This window comes from Rhipicephalus microplus, chromosome 1 (genome assembly GCF_043290135.1).
Source record: "Rhipicephalus microplus isolate Deutch F79 chromosome 1, USDA_Rmic, whole genome shotgun sequence".
Lineage (NCBI taxonomy): Eukaryota > Metazoa > Arthropoda > Arachnida > Ixodida > Ixodidae > Rhipicephalus > Rhipicephalus microplus.
The window spans coordinates 220,624,693-220,645,509 of NC_134700.1; the positions used below are offsets into that span (position 1 = coordinate 220,624,693).

Consider the following 20,817-nt stretch of genomic DNA (forward strand, 5'->3'; position numbering starts at 1 on the left):
CACCATGGAATGACTTCAAAAGCCCGGAAAACATGCTGTACGCGTGGCTGCCCCCGGAGAAAGGAATTAAGGAATTGCTTTATATATATATATATATATATATATATATGCATGTATGTATATATATATGTATATGCATGTATGTATATATATATGTATATGCATGTATGTATATATGTATATGTATATATTTGTATATATATATATATATATATATAGAGAGAGAGAGAGAATCGAACGCGTTATTCGAAGGTCGTAGGTTAGATTCCTGCTCACGGCTGGTTATTTTTTCATCCACTTTTCTTTCTTCTTTCTTCTTATTTACATTCCATTGGTTCTAATAACTTCTCCTGTACATTCCTTGGCATTACTGTCTGTTATATCTTATTAATATTGTGTTAAAACACGGAAATGCGAGCCCTTAGGTATACACTTCTCTCCCTTATATATATATATATATATATATATATATATATATATATATATATATATATATATATATATATATATATATATATATGCGCGGTATAATTGGAACGAGAAAGACCAAATAGTTTTAGCGCAATTTCTTGCCGTCTTTGTTTTGTGTTTGTTTTTAACCCTGACTATGTACCAACAAGCTCAAATGCACACGCCTCTCGAATTGCACTGCTATTTTATTAAAGCTAGTCTCGGTTCCAACTGTGCCCTGACGTCACAACCCAGCATGAGCTTCTCAGAAGTGTGATAGCTTGGGCTAGTTGGTATGACAGCGATAGTTATAGCGCGAGAACAGAACGACAACGAACAGACAAGACGAGCGCTCGTGTCCTTCTTGTCTCTTAGTCGTCGTTCTGTTCTCGCACTCTAACATGAGCTTCTCGTCACGTGCTCGCGCAAGATGTCACGATGTTTTCAAGCCTGCTCAGCCGACACGGGGGCGTCGGCTCTGCACTGTGGGTTGGTTCTGGGGCGGCGCTAGCGGAAAGTACAGAGTTTTCGCCCCCCCCCCCCCCCACCTGCTTCACTAATAGCCAACATTGTCAAAAGAGAATGCAAGCGTTACCCGCCTTCCTGCTCGAGAGGACGAACTTACTTGTGGATGCCCTCCCATGAAGCAGTTTTAACACTGGCCCTGCTTTGCTAGAGTCGCTGGCAAAAGTTTTTTTCCAGCGACTCTAGCTTTTGCGCCACCACTAAACCCCTGGCGGCAGGAGCGCGAACGGCGCCATGCGCCACTTGATCACGCCCCTCCTCCTCCGAAGCAGACGCGCAGCGAGCGGATAAGTTCAGTCCGTCCAGTCGGGTGCTAGTTGGTGGTTGCTGTTGAACGAATTTGGCGCGTCATGTCGTCTCCTCGGGTCGCAGTGGTAAGAGAATAACATCGCATCGGCTTCCTATACACACGTAGCAATTGTATTATCTCGGTGTTCTTGTTTTACGAGTTGTCCGAAAGGCGCGCTCGCGGGGCGACTGCGTGGAGCGATCCGGAAATCGTGCGCCGGCGTATACGGGTCACGGTAAACTAGTGGCGGCCTTGCGAGACCTTGCTTGAGTCATTCACGAATCATTCTCGTACGTGCTCGCGACTGTCGCAAGCGTGGTGAACGGTGGAAATAGTCTGCCGACCGGTTCTTCGCATCGAGATGATCAGAGAAAGAGAATAGACGCTACCGTGCACCGTTCGCCCGCCCTTTCTGTCCGTTAATTAAGAACTCCCGAATCTACTCTCCCCGTGTGCGTCAGTTATTGCTCTTACCGATTCACATTGCTTCGTGTCCAAGTGCTCGGTGCTATCTTTTTGTGCGTGTGTTTATCCCCGCAGCCCTCCAGTGTTCATCCTCTCAGTGCATTGTGCGTCGGAATTTGTGTGCGAAGGAGAGACTAGGGATGGGCAGGAGTCAATGATCTATCCGTTACCTGTGCAGAGCATTGCGTAGCCGGGTGCGTTCGACTAATGCCCTCCTCTAGAAAGATGCCTGTTACGTGAGCCGAAGAGCTGGTTTCCTGCCATCCGCTCGCCTTTGTGAATTCGCTCCCGGCCCTCTCCTGGTCTCTCCTCCTCCGCTTCCCCAAACATGCTTGGTGTCCGCCAACGTTTTTAGATACTGTTGGTGTTAGATCTACTGTATATGCCACCTTTAGGTACCTAAAGGTAGCCTATACAGTTACTCTAGCTGGTGCCTAACTGGCTAACCTCCCTGTCTTTCCGCTTAAACTTTCTTCCTCTTCCTCCTCTTCCTAGCTGGTGTCGGCTGCCAGCGGTCGCAGCGGCGGCTGCTTCAAAACTTGCGGCCTCCGAGATTAAAGCAATGTCTACTGCGCATCGAACGCGTTATTCGAAGGTCGCAGGTTCGGTACCTGTCTGCGGCAAGTGATCTTTTCACCCACTTTTCTTACTCCACACTTACATTAAAATTCGGTGTAGTAACTTCCCCTGTACTTTCCTTGGCATCATTGTCTGTTAGATCCCATTAATATTGCGTGAAATATATATATATATATATATATATATATATATATATATATATATATATATATATATATATATATATATATATATATATATATATATATATCGAACCCACGACCTTCGAATAACGCGTTCGATGCTCGAAGGTCGTGGGTTCGATTCCTGCTCACAGCTGGTAATTTTTTCATCCACTTTTCTTTCTTCTTATTTACATTCCATTGGTTCTAATAACTTCCCCTGTACATTCCTTGGCATTACTGTCTGTTATATCTCATTAATATTGTGTTAAACCACGGAAATACGAGCCCTTAGGTATACACTTCTCTCCCTTATATATATATATATATATATATATATATATATATATATATATATATATATATATATATATATATATACGCGCTAACATAGTAACATGCACATAAAATTATCACCACCCTCCCCTAAAAAATCTCACGCCACTGGTGAAGACACTCTTATGTACTAACACATTGCTTCATTTACATGCGTGTCGAACGTATCACCATTTCGGATATATTTGTACATTTACGGCACTTTTTTTCTCTGATCCTATGAACATGTAGACGTCGGTGTGAAACCAATATTCGTGAGGATGTGCGAACATTCTGGACTTTTTAACAGTGCATATAATAGTGTGGTATATGTGATCAAGTCGTCGGATCGACAGATCACTGTTTTATTCTTCGTTTTCAAAAGTAACAGTGCAACCAGTAGAAATCCCGATACATGTCGAGTATTGTTATTGAACGATAACACTTCGTCGACTTTACACGATCAAACATTAGCCAAATTCGCCTCACGGTGCAGCAAACGGATTGTGTGTCAAAGTTCGAGGATTAATACATCGTAATAAAATTCTGGTTAGACCGTCCAGGCACTATTCATAGAGGTGAAACTTGCTCATTTAATAAATGTATCATTTCATAGCCTTAAATATTAAAAAAAATGTTTCAATTCAATGTAGCATGCACTTTAGCCAGCATGCGTCATCGTGGTCGTTCATTGGAACTATTCAAGAAAGCCCCCCCCTCCCCCTTTTTCTCTCGCTTTTTTTTCCACGTTTTGTCGTCACTGCACGCGTTCTTTATTTTGTCGTGAATATATGTCGCCTGTTCACAACTCTATTGCTATACCAGTTTGTCGGTTGCTACTCCTTGCTCTCTGACACTCACTGTTGTCTTTAGGTTATTATACACCTATAGCGCTTGTAGCTCCATGGTTCGTCTCACAGCGAAAATTAAGTTGTTGACACATACGCTATAGTTTTTAAAGAATGCAGCGCCTGCACACCTTTCTTCTCATGATAGCGCTGTAGCTATAGCTTGTAATTTCCCTTTCATGTTAGTGGCTGGTTGATATGTGAGGTTTAACGTCCCAATACAACCTTATGGTTATGACAGACGCCGTAGTGGAGGGCTCCGGAAATTTCGACCACCTGCATGGGGTTCTTCAACGTGCTCCCAAATCTGAACACACGGGCCTCCAACATTTCCGCCTCCATCGGAAATGCAGCCGCCGCAGCCGGGATTCGAACCCGCGAGGCTGCGGGTCAGCAGCCGATTTCGTGTTAATGGCGATAAAGCGCGGGGCATTGTCTGTGTGCTATGAAGAAAAAAAAAATTCCGCCCGCATCTTCCCGCGTGGAAACTCGAGTAAATGCGTCGCAAAGTGGTGGGGCCGGCATCGCGTGAATGTTGCGTAATTGGATATGATTGGTGAATGCTTAATTGTTATTTCGTCTTTATTATTCTTATTTATTTAATGAAGGAGACGCGTCGCCTTCAACGTCAAGCGAAAGCCAACCTAAGTAAAGACGCCCTTGACTGAATTCCGAACGCACGACCGAGTGCGTATACATGTATACGGGGTGGCTAGTGAATGGTTGTACAGCTCAAGGAGGAGGAGGAATAGACTTTATTATAAGAAACCAGCAGGTTTAGGTGGCCGGGCCTAGGCCTCCCATGAGGGGACGTCCAGGGCTTGCCTCGACGCCGCCTCACGGGTGTGCTGGGTCGCCCAGGTTTGGTCGTAAAGAGCGGGGCTTTGCACAGCCTCATGGAGCTTCGACGAAAGGGTCGTGGCGTTAGTGTGTCTGTACTGTGCCGGGCACTCCCACAGCATGTGCGGAAGCGTAGCCGGGTAAGTACCGCAGCACCAGCTGCAGCGTAAGCAATCGTTTTTTTTTTTTCCTTACTAGCAGACGCTGCCTGCGTTGGTTTTGCGAGGCGAGAGAGGGGGAGGGGAGCGACAGTTTTTCGGGTGTCTTCCAGGGCTGGCACGGGACGCGAACATGCGCAGTTGGGGTGTGGACCAACGTTATGGCATCAACTACTTGTGCATAGAAAAAAAAAAAACTATTGGTGGCAGTTTGAAACAGGCTTTTACTGTTCCTGCAACGTAAGTTATTTTCGGACCCGAGGTGCATAGCCTATCGGAAGTCAACCTTCGCAACTATCAAATCTGCCGAACCGGCCAAGAGCACCGTATGTGGACTGTTGTCCTGCCGCCTATCTTGAATGATGGGCGGTAAATGGCTGAGTAAATACACAGTATAGATAAGCGGATCCGTCCAGAGATGTGACTCTTGCCAGGTTCTCACGTTTAGGGCCTGGACACTGCAATTATCAGCCGCACAAGGTCTGTGTTCGTAGAAGCATGTGCGAACACACAAGACAGTGTCCGAATTGTCGAAGTACGTATCACACCACTGCATACAAAACGACTCGCGACACTATGCTGCGCCAACTTCGCCCCACAGTTTTATCGATGGACGAGAAAATCAGTCGACAGTTTCACTTTCAAATTTCCCGCCTTAGTCTCCTATGGTGCCGTCTTGGATATCGGAGTATTTTCTTTGTAATTAGGCGACATTTGTTCAATTAACCTCTTGAAGCTTTGTAAGTTGTCTCTGGCTCCATGAGAAGACAACACACTACAGTTTTAACGATTAGGAAATATATCTATATGTATAACGTCACGGTGACTGGTGCGGGAACGTCAAGGTGACTTCGCCACACGCAATTTCCTTTTGCGTGTTTTTATTGAGTACAAAGCGTCTTCTCACACCAAGTGTGTTGTTTTTGGCATAATCAAACATGAATTTACGAATTGAAGTAAACCTTTTTTTTTTAAGCATCCCTTTAAGAGCACCCTCATTTACACTTGTTGTTTGGAGAAGAAACGAGTACACTAGATGTTATCAAATTCAACAGCACATACACTTTTTGGCATACCCGCTTTTGATTGTGCAGGTTACAGGAAGCAACAAGGGCATAGGATTCTGCATAGTGAAGTTCCTGTGTCAACAGTTTGACGGAGATGTCTTCCTCACGGGTGAGTGGATAGCGATATAGGGTATGTGAATACTGCCTCGAATTAGTTCCAAGACTATGATCTCACATGCCTGACTTTGCTGCAGCACATTTGCGCTTTGTGAAAAAGCGTACACAACATGTTGCTGCGTGAAGCGTACTTGGAGGAAAGGAGAGACTGTCAGATGTACACACGCGCACGCATGCGCCGTTTCCGGTCTCAGTACCAAGACTTCTAGTAAATGTACCGGCAGGTCTTCGTATAGCTGATACTGATGGGAGTGTGATCATTTAATCACTTGCTTTGCTCTCAAGTGCGCGCCACTTTAAGGGGTATAGGGCTGTCGTAGTATACGCAGGCCAAACCAGATATATCATAGCCAGCTGTGGCGTATTGAGCGCGTGCTAACGCCAAGGAGGAATTGTGTGGCAGCTTGGGCTAGTTGGTATGGCATGACGATAGTTATAGAGCGAGAACAAAACGACGACACACACTTGTCCTTCTTGTCTCTGTGTCGTCGTTTTGTTCTCGCGCTATAACTATCGTCATGCCAAGGAGGAGTCTTCTTCCTCTCGTTCTCCGGGTGCCTTGATGATCATATCGAGTGCGGATAGAAGAGAGAGAGAATAAAATGAGGGAAAGACAGAGAGTTCAACCAGAAATTGGAGCTTCCGGTTTGATACATTGCACTTAGGAAAAGAGGAAGGGGGAAGAAAGATTAGAAAGAAAGCGGAGAGCAAAATAGACGCTCCAAAAAAAAAAAAAGTGAGTGGGGGTGCTATAGCCTATTTAATAGGCCACTACCACGCAAAAAGTTCAATAAGGCCTTGACTCATTTACTGTGCGAAGACCGATAATGTCGGCTTTCGAGCACTGACCGTTCTGACAAGGGTCTGTCGTCAAGGCGAGCTAACGCTGCAGCTAGCGGCCGTCTTTACACGCTGTAACGAGGGCAGTGACAGAGAAACAGCTACTGCGGCTAGGGGAACACGACAGCATAAACTACGTAAAAAAATTTAAAGAGGAAGCAAGCGAGACATGGAAAGAGAAAAAAAGAAATGAATGAAGTAGAAGAAAAAAAAAAACAAGAAACAAGCAAGGCTTCAATTAGGGCTATAGTTTGTGCAACTTTGCAATGTGCGCCTCCTGTCCTCTTGCTTCGCCTGTAGTCGTTCGGGCATTTTGCTCAGCTTAACTGTACATTACAAAACTAGAGATAAATAGAAATAAATACAAAAAATACCACAGAAAAGCACGTAAAAGGGAACAAGAAAGAAAGAAAAAAAACCCCGAAAGATAAACAAAGAAGTCTGCCCGGCACCGCACTTTTTTCAGGCTTGGCAGCACTAGGGCCAATATGCCCGAATTTTTTTAACAGTGGAGGCGTTAGAATTTGAGATAAATCCGGCGGCGTCCGCAGAAACTGCGCCTTTCACTATGCGATGAGGTCTCCCCGCGTCGCCTATCATCGCGTTGGACGATGGATAGGAGTATAAAGACGGGGAGGCGGAGGAGAATGAATCATCAGGTAAAAGTATATAAATTTTTTTTTTGGCCGCGGGATTCGAACGCGCGTACCGACGGTACAGAGGCGAGCGTTGTAACTACTCCACGAGCGGTGTAATAGAACGAGCATTTACGGGAGCCATGTGATTGCGCAGCTATGGGCGAGGGAAAGATAGAGGGAAGGTAAGCTAGAGAAGGAAAGAAAGAGATCATGGCATAGCCATGTAGAGTATAGTAAAGCAAAAAAGTGATTAAGAGTAGCGAGGAGAAGGGAAAGGAGGGAATGCATAACATTGCCGTGTGTAGGGGGTCGGGAAAAGAAAGTGAGGGTGAGGGTATGGAGGAGAGGACGAGGACACAGCGAGAATGTTGCAAAGAAAGAAAGAGAAAGAAACAGATATAAAGAGAGGAAAGAAAGGTAAAAAAGATAGAAGGCGACAGAACGACAACAGGAGAAAAAAAAAGAAATAAAGAGAAAATAGATAAAATGAAAGAGAACGAGATAGAGGAAGAGATCGACAGAGAGGGATAGAAACAAATATGCACACAAGAGAAAAAGAGAGCAAGCTTAGCAGCCTATATCACACTACAGCACAGTATAGTATTTTAAATGCGGGAATTAGAGCAAGGGATGGGGAAAAGACTGGTGTGAAACAGTAAAAGCCTAGCCAACACGGACCACCTGTGCCCATCAGTTCTGCTGTGACCCGGCCTTGCGCGACCTAGCGTAAGCGTTGCATTTTTTTTTTCTTTTTTTAATGAACAGCCCGGGACGAGAAAAGGGGCAAAGAAGCTGTGGCAGAGCTCAACAAGCAGCTGCTGCGCCCAAAGTTTCACCAGCTCGACATCGACGACATCGCAAGCATCCGCAGATTTCGCGACTTCCTCAAGAGTGAGTATGGAGGCCTGGATGTGCTCGTGAACAACGCCGCAATCGCTTACAAGGTGAGTCCTTCATTCTAGAATAGCCTGTCAGAGGTGTGCGTTTCGAGGATAAATCGCATAGGAGGTGAAGATTTTTTTGCCCGGGACTGCCGCAACCGCGATACACTGTGCATGTGCACATGGTATTGCAGTTACATTGTAGCAAAGCGTCTGAGCCTGCTGACGCATAATGAAGTATAGTCAAACCCAACTGAACTCAGGTAAATCGGATTACTCTTATTTTTCAAATATTGAGATACCTTACCATCAATGCATAGGAAAATCTACGGCTACATCGAAGAAAAATAGCCGTACTACTTAATGCATCCAACATAGAGCAACGCGAAACGCCCCAGAAAGTTGGCTTTTTCTCATAAAAGGCCAGCGTTATCTCACAAAAAAGGGATTTTTCTGCACGCGTTTTGCAGAGCGATAAATGTAGCTAGGTGGGCGCCATGCCGAAATAGTACACAATGTCGCTTCCTATATCACCTACTTTCTCCCATGATTACTCGCCGTCACACCGGTATGTCTGCGGCCGGCGGCGTTCGCTTATCCGCGATCCTCCCCTTCAAAACGCCATGGCGGCCGTAAAACGGAAGAACGTGCTGTTCTCCGCGATGCTGGCGATAATCGAGACAGTCGAACGTAGACAAACAAAACCACACTGAGCACGACGTTTAAGAATAACGGCGACGTTAAGAATAGGGCGAACCAAAGGCCTCCGGCACCCGACGAGAACGCGCAGCCGCACATGTAAATGTTGAGGCGCTGTTTGCAGAGATACCTTATTTTCCTCGCTGATAGACGGCTACTGCATACAACACGCACCCACAAATACAAACCATGAAAAAAAAAAGAATATAAAAAAACGTACTGCCGTCAAGCCGCCTTTTTGCTATGTCGCGAAGCAGTGCCGTAATGCCGACTTGACACCAAAACTCGTGGCGAACATAAATTAAATTATTTAAAATTATTGTGACGAATAATGCGACATATCAAACTAACTATACCGTCTTTCTTTTTGGAGTTCGCTGTCGGCTAGTTGGACGGTACTACACTTTCTCAAAAGTGACCTGTACAGTCGACGCACGTGTATTTGTCTTCTTTCGGAGCACATTTAAAGGCTATTGAATTAACTAAACGCTGCCAGAACACGGAAGATAACATGTTCACACATTTTACAGGCGACTATATTTTGCTCGTCGTATAGATCCATGCCTGTCCTCACTTTTTTTTTACTTCGAGCTTCTGTTTTTGTATCGTGAAGACCATGTCCTTGTTGCTTAGAAACTGAGAACATCGTTTGCGTGCCGAGTGTCTTTCGTAAATAGTCCGTTTATCGAAGGTTGAACGACGAGGGCATCACACTTTCTTCGAAAAAGCCTTGCTTACATATCTACCCTACATTTATACAATCTCTGAGCCCAATTCTGCATTTAAGACGTTCGCAATGAATTGCGTGGAACCTGTGTCGTCGCAATACTGGTCCTATCACAATAGAAGTCTGTTAACATAAAGCGTGGGGCATGGCGTTAGACTAATGCAGGGCGAGCTTGTACGTCATATATGCGTAAAGTTTTTTAAAGACGACGCAGTCTGGTTTGGCGAAGTCCTGGACACTCAATTGAAATGTGAGTGCATCTTAGCTGTCCCCCTCGTTTGGCGCATTCAGGCGTGTGAACTTAGGTGAGCTAACCAATAAGCGTCGCCAGCAGCTTTTTCTTTTCTCGGGACGTCTTCGCAGTAAAGTCATCACTCGCTTTGCCGGTAATCGTCAGATAGCGTTTCTGCTCGACTTTCATAGTTATGTGATCGCTGTTTTTTTTTCTTCCTTTTAACTGCAGAATGACTCTACAGCACCTTTTGCAGAACAGGCAGAGGTAACTGTGAAGACGAACTTTTTTGGAACACTGAATGTCTGCAAAGAGTTATTTCCCCTGCTACGTCCACATGCCAGGTTTGTTTTGCTAATCCCCTGCGCTTAAAGTGGTATTTCTAGTTCAGCGGCGCAAACCAGCTGCAGTGATCATGCAGGACATGTCCTGCAGTAATTACATGCAGCAGTCGTAACTATATCATGCCTAATGTAAATGCACCGCTGCAATTTAGAATGACACGTGTTTTCGTAACGTAATGCGCTACCAGCATGCAGTCGCTCGAGAAAATGTTAGCAGTAACGCTGCTCTGAATGGTTAGGTTAGGACGAGTCGGTGCAGCTGCATAAAACTTGTTGTTTGGCTAGTTGGTTATTCGTCATATTGTGATACAACTCTACGGGAGTTGCATACTCTATTCCTTTATCCTGCGGAAAAGTGTACGTCGGTATAACCGGGAGATGCCTAAATGACCGGCTTAGGGAACATGCGCTAAAGGTATACAGAAAAACGAGGATAAGTACGCGCATCTTGTGGAACATACTGCTGAATGTGGATGTGAGCCACGATTTACAGATACGCAGCTTCTTGGAAGAAGCTTGAATTCATCTGCACGTCTGCTGCTGGACGCATATTTTATTGAAAAAAAAGAAAGGATAACTGTGTCAGCGAGCGGTCTTTGGTGTTTCATTCACAGGAAATATCTTTTCTCGAGGCAAGTATTTAGTGCTTCTAGCTGGTTTATCTGCTTTTCGTATATTTTTTTCAATTGTTACCTTGTTGGGTGGTGGCGCTACACACATCGCTTGTTGAACGCTGTCCACATGCGCACCTTTGTTAATTATTGCCTTCGCGTATTTTTTGTACGTATCTAAGAGGGTCATTTAGGAGCAATATAGAGTTAGTAGTGAGCGCTGAGTGTCGTGTGTGTTACTCGGGTGGATCGGTGAGTGTTTGCGGCAGTCAAGGTTGCGTTAATGAAGGTGCAGCTGTGTTTGCGCAGATCAGCTGGCGCAGCAGCACATTGTGGTAGTGGACTTCGGCCGCGTCTGCCGTCGTGCACACGATACCTTTAATTCTCTACAGGACGTCGACAAGGTGTCCCTTCTGCAAGGCATACTCCCATGAAGGTTCATTGCGCCGCATGCTAGAACACCAAGCATGTGACTATTTAGGGCGGCTGTTATTGTCCCTATCTTTCTGAGCATGGTTCGGGAATAGAATGTACATCCTTTCCTGAGGTAACAGATAAACCGAAATCAAGGTAATAAGCTTTAAGCAAATAAAATGCGGTACGCACAGGTGGTCTATACGCGAACTGGCAAACTGCAAATTCACGGAGGACGTTATCAGCGGAATGGCTTAACACTCAGTGTCTAGCTGATCACTTTATCCAGTAAGTGACGAACGTGCAGTCTCCCATGATGCACTCAAATCATTTGGAGGCGTACTTCACATGAGTTCGTATGCATAGGCAAACGCGGGAATCTTCATCGGGAAGAGCCAAGTGTCACAGTGTCGCCACAGTCCCCACCCCCGAAACCACAATGGACGAGTCTCAAAAAGAATAAGTATCGCAAAGGATGCAAACATGAAAATTAAGCGGTGCAGGAGCATTATGGTAAAAAAAAAACCTGCTTGTCAATAACCCATGCGCATTACAATATGACGGGAAAGGTCTGACTAAGTTAAGATATGGGACCGAATTGGCGCTACCCTTAAATTATTTTGTGGGAGGGGAGCATCCCTGCCCGCTCTGTGCGCGCGCCTATTTTCACACATGTGAGTATTATGTAATGAGCAGCTATGAGATAAATTTGTGTGTGCGCGCGAATCTTGTTTGCAGGGTGGTTAACGTGAGCAGTCTGGCTGGAATGCTTCAGAAAATTCCCGGAGAAGAACTCAAGCAGAAATTGAACAACCCCGAGATAACTCTGGAAGAGCTCTGCGGCCTCATGGACGACTTTGTACAGTGAGCAGCCTGCTATAGTCTTAGCTGCGGAGTTTTAGGGGCGAAGCTCCTTTGGGCGTGGGCTGTGCGTCCCCTGTAGCCTGTATGTAGCCACCTCTAGTTTAGTTCTTGCAGTGTTCACTAGATGGCGGTACCGTCCCCTGTATGTATTGTCCCTATACCAATGTATGTATTACCAATGTCTATACCAATGTACGTCCCCTGTATGTATTGTCCCTATAATTGTCCCTATACTCAATAATTACATAGAAGATATAGATGGGTATACCGACCCGACAGGCAAAATTATCATGGATATGTGTGAAAGGCTTGATTTGATCATTTGCAACACTACCGAGAAGTGTGAAGGGCAAATAACATGGGAGGTAGGAAGGCTTCAGTCGACGATAGATTATGCACTAATGTCACATAGGATGTATGATAAGCTCAGGGGAATGCACATAGATGAAGGTGGCTCCAGAAGTCTGGGTAGCGATCACAAACGTATCAAGCTAAGTTTTGGAAGAGCAGTGAAAGTGGGAAGGAGACAAGATGAGCAACTACAGGAAAATTTTTATCCAGAAAGGCAAATTGAAATAGCCACTAAACAAATTGAGAAAGTAATCACGGAGGATAACAAGACAGTGTGGACATACACGAATCTAATTAGACTCTTTGAGCTAGAGCTTGTTAAGACGCGTGACAAATCACCCCGGAAAAGAAGACACAAACCCAAAAGTTGGTGGGATGAGGAAGTTAAGAGAGCCATAGCAAAACGTCAGGAAGCCTCTAGGGAACACAGACATGCTAAGCAGCGGGGTGAACCGACAGATGATGTTGAAAGAAAAAGGGCAACCTTTCTAAGCTGTAGAAGGGATGCATCTCTTCTGATCAATGAAAAGATTAGAAGGAAGGGAGCTCAGTGGCTGGCAGAAGTACATAAAAAAGATAGAAAGGCAGCTGCGAAATTTTGGAACCATCTAAACTCCCTAAGAAATGAGACGAGCCTAGAGCAGAGTTTTATAACTACAGCCCAAGGTGCTAGGCTAGAAGGGGACGAAGCTATTGAATATATAAGAACAAGGGTGACAGAAAAATTTCAACAAAGAAGTACTTTATGCACCACAATAGACAAGGACGAATCAAGTGGTGCAATGGCTCCATTTTCACAACAAGAGTGGGAAAGGGCTGAGAAAAGGGTTCCTGGTAGTACATCAACAGGCCCAGATGGCATTCCAATTAGGCTGATAAAGACATTAGGTCCGAAGTCTAAGCAGGCTTTGAGAGAGGCAGTGAGCAAAATAATAATCGATGGTGAAGTTCCCAATGGATGGAAACTTAGCAGGATGAGCATGATCTATAAAGGAAAGGGGGACAAAGCTGACATAAACAACTACCGTCCTATAACAGTGACATCAGTGGTCTACAGGCTGGCGATGCAGATTATAAAGGAAAGACTGCAGGCGTGGATAGAGGATGAGGGGGTGCTGGGGGAACTGCAGAATAGGTTTCGGAAACACAGGAGGTTGGAAGACAATCTGTTCTCACTGACGCAGTGCATCGAAATAGCAGAAAAGGAACACAGGCCCCTGTGGCTAGCATTTTTGGATATCAAGGGAGCGTACGATAGCGTGGTTCAAGAGGAATTGTGGGGAATACTGGACACACTAGGCGTGGAACATGTAGTCACTAATCTTTTAAAGGGTATCTATAAAGGTAACAAGGTAGTTATAAAGTGGGAAAAACAGGTATCCAAGCCTGCAGAGGTAAAACGGGGGCTTAGGCAGGGGTGCCCCCTGTCACCCTTATTATTCATGATGTACCTACAAGGATTAGAGGCAAAATTAGAGGGAAGTGGACTGGGCTTCAACCTCTCCTTAGTCAAACAAGGAAAACTTATTGATCAGGCACTACCAGCATTAATGTACGCAGATGATATAGTGCTAATGGCCAACAACAAGGAAGATTTGCAGAGATTGATGGACATCTGCGGTAATGAGGGAGATAGGTTAGATTTTAGATTCAGTAAGGAAAAATCAGCAGTCTCATGATTTTCAATGACAACGAAGGTAGTGAGCTTAGAATACAGGAGGTCACGCTAGAGATAACAGATAAATACAAATATCTGGGCGTATGGATAAGCAATGGGACCGAGTATCTGAGGGAACACGAAATATACGTGACGACTAAAGGTAACAGGAATGCAGCAGTCATGAAAAATAGGGCACTGTGGAATTACAATAGGTATGATGTTGTGAGAGGAATATGGAAAGGGGTCATGGTTCCTGGGCTGACGTTCGGCAATGCGGTCTTGTGCATGAGATCAGAAGTTCAAGCAAGATTAGAAATTAAGCAACGTGGAATAGGTAGGCTTGCTTTAGGAGCTCACGGGAATACACCAAATCAGGGAGTACAAGGTGATATGGGATGGACATCATTTGAGGGCAGGGAAGCTAGCAGCAAGATAAAATTTGAGAAACGATTGAGAGAAATGGGGGAAGAGCGTTGGGCTAGGAAGGTTTTCAGCTACTTGTACATGAAGAATGTCGATACAAAATGGAGGAAGCGAACCTGGAAGTTGACTGGTAAATACTTAGAAAACAGCAGGTGGCCAAACCAAAAAGAACTATCGGTTAAGAAGAAAGTGAAGGAAACGGAGACTGACATGTGGAGAATGGGCATGATTAAGAAGTCCGCACTAGAGATCTATCGAACTTTTAAGCAGGAAATTGCCAAGGAAAGGATCTATGATAATACTCGGGGTAGTTCTCTACTGTTTGAGGCCAGGACGGGAGTACTGCGAACCAAGACATATCGGGCCAAATACGAAGGGGTAGACACAGTATGCAGTGCGTGTGGAGAGGAAGAAGAAACTGCCGAACACTTGATAATGTTCTGTAAAGGGCTTCACCCTATAGTTCAGGATGATGGCGCAGAGTTTTTCAAAGCACTGGGGTTTAGGGACCGGGAGGGCAAAATAAACTTTAAGCGGGTAGACTTAACCAGAAGGAGGTTATCTGATTGGTGGCTAAAGTCAAGACACGAGTGAAAATTAAACTCTTCACTGCAAAGTACGAATCCTCAAACTCACTTTTTAAGGAAAAAAAATAAATATAGTTTTTGGTTCATTAGGTGTTACGGCTTGGTGGCGCTAGCCACCGCCCGATCTAAAGGGTACAGCCATATCCATCCATCCATCCATCCATCCATCCATCCATCCATCCATGTAGCCACCTCTTGTTTAGTTCTTGCAGTGTTCACTAGATGGCGGTACCGTCTCCTGTATGTAGCCACCTCTCGTTTAGTTCTTGTAGTGTTTACTAGATGGTGGTACTTGTAGCTGATGATGAAAAGATGCAAGATGTTATAAACTAGAAAGCGGTACTTGTAGTTGATGAAAGACGCGAGATCTTATAAAATAGGAATGATGTCACATATGGCGCGTGTCATTGGTTGAAGGCAATCGTTCGATTTAGTGCGGCGACGTACGCTAGGGGGAGCGATGTAATAAAATCGAGTGGGCAAAATGTACAGAGGATTCATGGTTTACCAGGTTTACCTCCGGAGCTTCGCCCACTCATCATCATTAACTTCGTGGATATGGCGGAATTTTTCTTATGCGCTGTCTGCTTGACTGTACATTCATTGTGTGTCGTTATTTTGTGTCACAAAATAGATCCGCTAAGGACGGGAAGAATGTCGAGAAAGGTTGGGGGCGCTCGGCTTACATTGTGTCCAAGGTTGGAGTCACTGTGTTGACCTTCATCCAGCAGCGTGAGTTCAACGCTGACCCTCGTGAGGACCTGGTTGTGAATGCCGTAAGTAGGAAGATACAATTTTGTGATGTGGCTCTTTATATCGAAGCGTTCCGAGGGGATGCGACATGGATATTGACGCCATACAAGGGCATAGCGCACGCAAAGTTCACACGCACGCACCCTCGCTTGCTTGCACTGGCGTTCGTGGAAATTTGCCTTTTATACGTCTGCAGTTGTCAATGAAATCAGCCAAAGCATTGGGCCTGCTCGTGCATCAGGAACTCATTCTTTTTTACATACTTGCCATGTTCTATATGTTAGACGAAGTCCAGGCATGCAGGTCGATTAATTTTAAGGATGTTCAATAACGTTGTGGACACCCAGTAGACGGGAAATCTTTCAACTGTACACTGATATCTGAACTTTTTTTTTTGTTTTTTTAACGAAGGTGCATCCAGGATTTGTGGACACTGACATGACAAGCCACAAAGGTCCCTTAACACCTGAACAAGGTGAGAGTTTATGTCCGTTCCCTGCTCACTTTTTCTTCGTGCACCTTCATTAGGTAGTGTTCCGCTTCCATTTCCGATTCTTGGGTTGCTTGAAGCTCGTTTGCCTACCTGTACACATAGTAGGCAGGGCTGGCCAGTAGTAAGGCTTAATTTCTTCAGAAGTGGCGACAAGTTGTGATCATATACGTAGACGCAGTGCCGTTGACATTTAATTCACTGTGTCTTCTGAGGTATTTCTAAATGCGAAGTATTTCTTAGCGAACCAAAGGCAGTTTGGTAGTATCTAGATATGCGGGTAGCGCCAGAGGTGGTCACAGACTGTGTATATATAGCAACCCGGGCTTTGGAAATCTTAACGCGACAGCGTGAAGGATCAAGTGTCGCAGAAAATTTGATGCCGTTGTCGGTGGTTTTGTCCTACCTAATCGCCTAAGAACGGGGGGGGGGGGGGGGGGCGCAAAATCAGCTTTGTACATTAACTTAGTAGGGGAGGGGGCGCAGCGACGAACCCCTTTCCCCCCTCTGTGGAGCCCTGCTTCCGCCTATGGAAGACGATGCGCACGACGTCCGATCACGCTATCGAATTCTATACTCTTGAAGGCGATGCTCCGGGTGAGTTAAACCTATGACTCCTCAAGATATAGTCAAGTGTTGAACGGATACGTCTACGACTACCACTTATGATATGCACATCACGCACCGTAGTATACATTTTGCGGCGATATAAACCGACGTTTCTGCTCGAACGTGGGTTGCCGACGTTAACAAAGGGTCATGGGCAACTCTTTACACGCCATGGAGCCTACTAGCCGTGCCTAGTAAGCTCACAATATATGCTCACAAATGCTGAATTTACACAGATACTCCGATGCACTCGTAACGCCTGTCTTGAAGAAAAAAAAAAGAACAGCATATCCACGGATTGAATAATGATGATGCACCATTTTCAGCAGTCAAACACAATGCCCTAATACTGTCTTGCAGGCCTTCGACTGTATTATAATTCTCCTCCTTTAGACTATGAAGCCGTTGAATATAACCTGCCCTTTAATGATCCAAGGATAGAAATACCGTTCCAAAAACTAGCACAATTGTCCCTATTTGACGCTTTAGTGGCTGTACACAGCAGTATTACTAAAACAAGTGACAAACAGTTGTATGAAATGCATTGCTCGCTCCTAAAACAAAAAGCCCGCTGGAACCTCGCACTGACATGATATGCAGTGAAGGCGAGGCAACGGCAAGCTTTGTACCAACGTTACTAGATTAATATAGTAACGTTGCTTTGTACTGCATTGTGGTTGTTTCTTCCTTAAAACGAAATCTAAATTTTTGAAACTTTCCGCGTGTCTTACTGACAAACCATACTATGCAAAAATATCTAAGCCATATTTTTACTTAGACCAATACATTGCGAAAATTACGCCGCGACATGAGTCAGAACATTATTTTCCCCAAGAATATTCTGCCAAGGTTTGTACTTCATTCACTCCCGAAGTAGTTTATTCTGATAATATCAGATCAAACTATACCTATACCTGTACAACAGCAATTGTAAATGCATTACTCGCGAAAAAATTTGTACTTTTTATAATAAACACGAAACTAAACACGCTGCATATTGCAATTTTTCGACAAAGCGAAAAATAAAGAAAGTTAAAACAAAAATAAATGAACTATCATAGTCATGAAAGTGTAGCGCCTTGAGATTAAGGAAGAAATTGTTTTGCGGTAATTGATCGTAACAGTAATATCACACACATTATTTAGCGCGACACAATTTCACTTGGGTGCCCAAAGTTTGAAGCGCCCTCCAGGCAACACAAGATTCTTTTTTTGCGAAATATAACGCCTCGTTATATACTTCTCACATTCATATATACCTGCACAATTTTTATTCAGCATGATTGGAGATGGTCGAAAGTTGGCCGGGTACACTTGATATGGAATGACCTATATATACGCGCACATACATACATACATACATACATACATACATACATACATACATACATACATACATACATACATACATACATACATACATACATACATACATACATACATACATACATGCATACGTGCATGCATGCATGCCTACGTACATGCATGCATGCCTACGTACATACATACATACATACGTACATGCATGCATGCCTACGTACATATGTACATGCATGCATGCCTACGTACATACATACATAGCTGTTTCACGTTAACGGGTAACATCTACTCACTCGTCAATGCAGGTGCCGATGCTGCAACCTACTTGGTTCTCCTGCCTCCGAACATCCAGTCACCCAAAGGAGAGTTTGTCTGGCACGACCGCGCAATCACTCCATGGGACAAGTAGGACAAGTAACCAAAGAAGCACATAAATCTCTGCCACTCGTTTTCTATAACCTGGTGCTTCTAGCCCCCCAGAAAGTATCCAAAGCTATAGCAAGAGCGTGCACACAATTACAAACAACACTAGGAAACGAAAGCGACCTGTATCGTTTCCCTTGGAAATAAACGTTGATTTGAAGAATTTTCGCAGCGGAGCAGTTGAAGGTTCTTGTTATGCCATTTCGCGGTGCCAGAAAATGAGCCGGCACGCGCCTACTGCGTCTTCTGCTTCATTTTGGGCTTCGCTCAGAACACGTGTGCCTAACTGTGTACGCCGCGGGGTGCAATAACTCTGATGTATGAGACATTGAGGACAGAAAAAGAGAGAGAGTCAGAGAGAAAAGAGAGATAAAAAGTAAAAAGAAGAAACTCTTAGCAAAAACAAAATTCTTGGCGAGGTTGGAATCGAACCCGCGTACTCACAATCCGAAGGCGAGCATCATAACCCCTCGATCGGCTTTATTCAGACAAGCAGCAGAGCAAGACGTAGCCTTGCATAGTATAAGTAAAGCAGTTGGGTTGGGAAAGGCATGTGAGGGTGAGGAGGAGGGAAGGGTGGAGCAGAGAGGGTAAAGCATAGCATGGAAAGAAAGAGAAAGGATATAAAAACAACGCTAATGACAGAGAGAGATTAAAAAAAGAAATATATAGACACAAAGAGATAGATTATAAGGATGACGATGAAGAAGTAAATGATGAATACATATTCAATACTGAAAATGTCTCACTAGCTTATATAATCGATTCTCGGCCGATCCCCCTGAGTTGGTATGAGCCATGTTCGAGAGTCATCGTCATCATCATCAGAGAGCGCTAGCCGGTTCGAGATAATGATAGTTTTCCGTTCGCGATACACACTACTGGTGGCTCAAACTTTCCCGCCGTGGAGACAGCATCCGAGGTAAGTTGCTTCTGCGCACAGACTCGCGCGGAAGCTTTCGTCCTGCGATGGCCTTTAAGATTCTGGTTTGTATGAGCTATGTGATCTAAACGAGATGGTGGTCGGCTATAACAATGTGGACCGACCGTTTCGTCGAAATCAACCATATTTATTTATTCTGATATACACTTCCTCCCCATTGCTGACGCATTCACGGAAGAAACATTAGTGAAATGACTTTATCACGCGTGCTCTTTCTTTTTTTTTTCTTTCTTTCTTTCTTTTTTTCTTTCTTTTTTTTCTTTCTAAGTAAGCTGTCCTTTAAAACGTAAGCTGTTTGAAAGGACTGGCAAAGACCCCCCCCCCCCCCCCCCTGCTTTACTCTATGGCTATGTCATGTTTTGTCCTCCCCTCCTCACTCTCACTTCCTTCTTGCTATACTATACTATGTCTGAATATGGCCCTCTTTATCCTTTACCTCACATCCCTCCTCCTCGCCTTTCCTATACTGTATACGTGGTACAGATGGCTATGTATGCTTTGCCCTCACCTTCCTCCTTTTCTTCATCGCACTCGCATCTCTCCTCTTGACCATCGCTTCCCTTTTCCACCGGTCTGCTGTAGTATACTAAACACGATTATGATATATTTGATCCTTTCCTCCTTTCTCTTCTTGCTATACTGTACTGTCGCGACTATGCTATATGCTTTATCCTCCTCACTCTCACTTCTTTTTCTCACCCATATGTTACACTATATGGCTAAGCTGTGCTTTACCTACTCCTATCTTCATTCTCCTCATCTTCACAGCATTCCTTGTTCTGTTAAACCCTCCCCCCTCCTTCTTTTCTTTGCAATGTCCTCCCACTTGCTTCCCCGACTATCTTACTATGCAGCTCTATATACGGCTTTTCTATACATGGTTTCGACTGTGCGACGTCATGCGTCACTATGCTATGCTGTATACTGTCGTGATCCCACCGCTGATCACCAGTTGTCGGGAATCCAGGGGTTCTGTGGTAGCGTGGTGTAGCTTCGGGTTGAGGAAACGACCGCTTACAAGATGGGGATACGAAAAACAAACAAGGTTTATGGCACTATTTACAAATATTTACAGCATGAAAGGTTAGGAGTTCGCAAACCACGAACGTGGTGGTTGAACCTTTACTTGGTCCAGAGCCTTCACAAACTACAAACGTGGTGGTTGAACCTTTACTGGGTTCAGAGCGCCGTCCT

General features: G+C 44.6%; 1 protein-coding gene across 1 annotated transcript; it reads left to right on the top strand.

The window, feature by feature from the left end:
• The first annotated feature begins 1,227 nt into the window (after positions 1–1,227).
• LOC119159647 (carbonyl reductase [NADPH] 1) lies at positions 1,228–18,847 on the top strand. Its single transcript, XM_037412469.2, has 8 exons — positions 1,228–1,349; positions 5,725–5,806; positions 8,058–8,236; positions 10,063–10,175; positions 11,939–12,064; positions 15,720–15,861; positions 16,250–16,313; positions 18,563–18,847. Exons 1-8 carry the CDS (start codon positions 1,326–1,328, stop codon positions 18,664–18,666), a joined length of 834 nt encoding a protein of 277 aa, XP_037268366.2. The 5' UTR covers positions 1,228–1,325; the 3' UTR covers positions 18,667–18,847.
• The last annotated feature ends 1,970 nt before the right edge of the window (positions 18,848–20,817 follow it).

What these genes read in the sequence shown, in the direction of transcription:
- LOC119159647 (XM_037412469.2), top strand. Translation starts at nt 1,326, where the DNA reads ATGTCGTCTCCTCGGGTCGCAGTG. An exon ending in CGTCTCCTCGGGTCGCAGTG is followed by an intron (nt 1,350 to 5,724) that starts GTAAGAGAATAA and finishes TTGATTGTGCAG; the next exon opens with GTTACAGGAAGCAACAAGGG. An exon ending in AGGACCTGGTTGTGAATGCC is followed by an intron (nt 15,862 to 16,249) that starts GTAAGTAGGAAG and finishes TTTTTAACGAAG; the next exon opens with GTGCATCCAGGATTTGTGGA.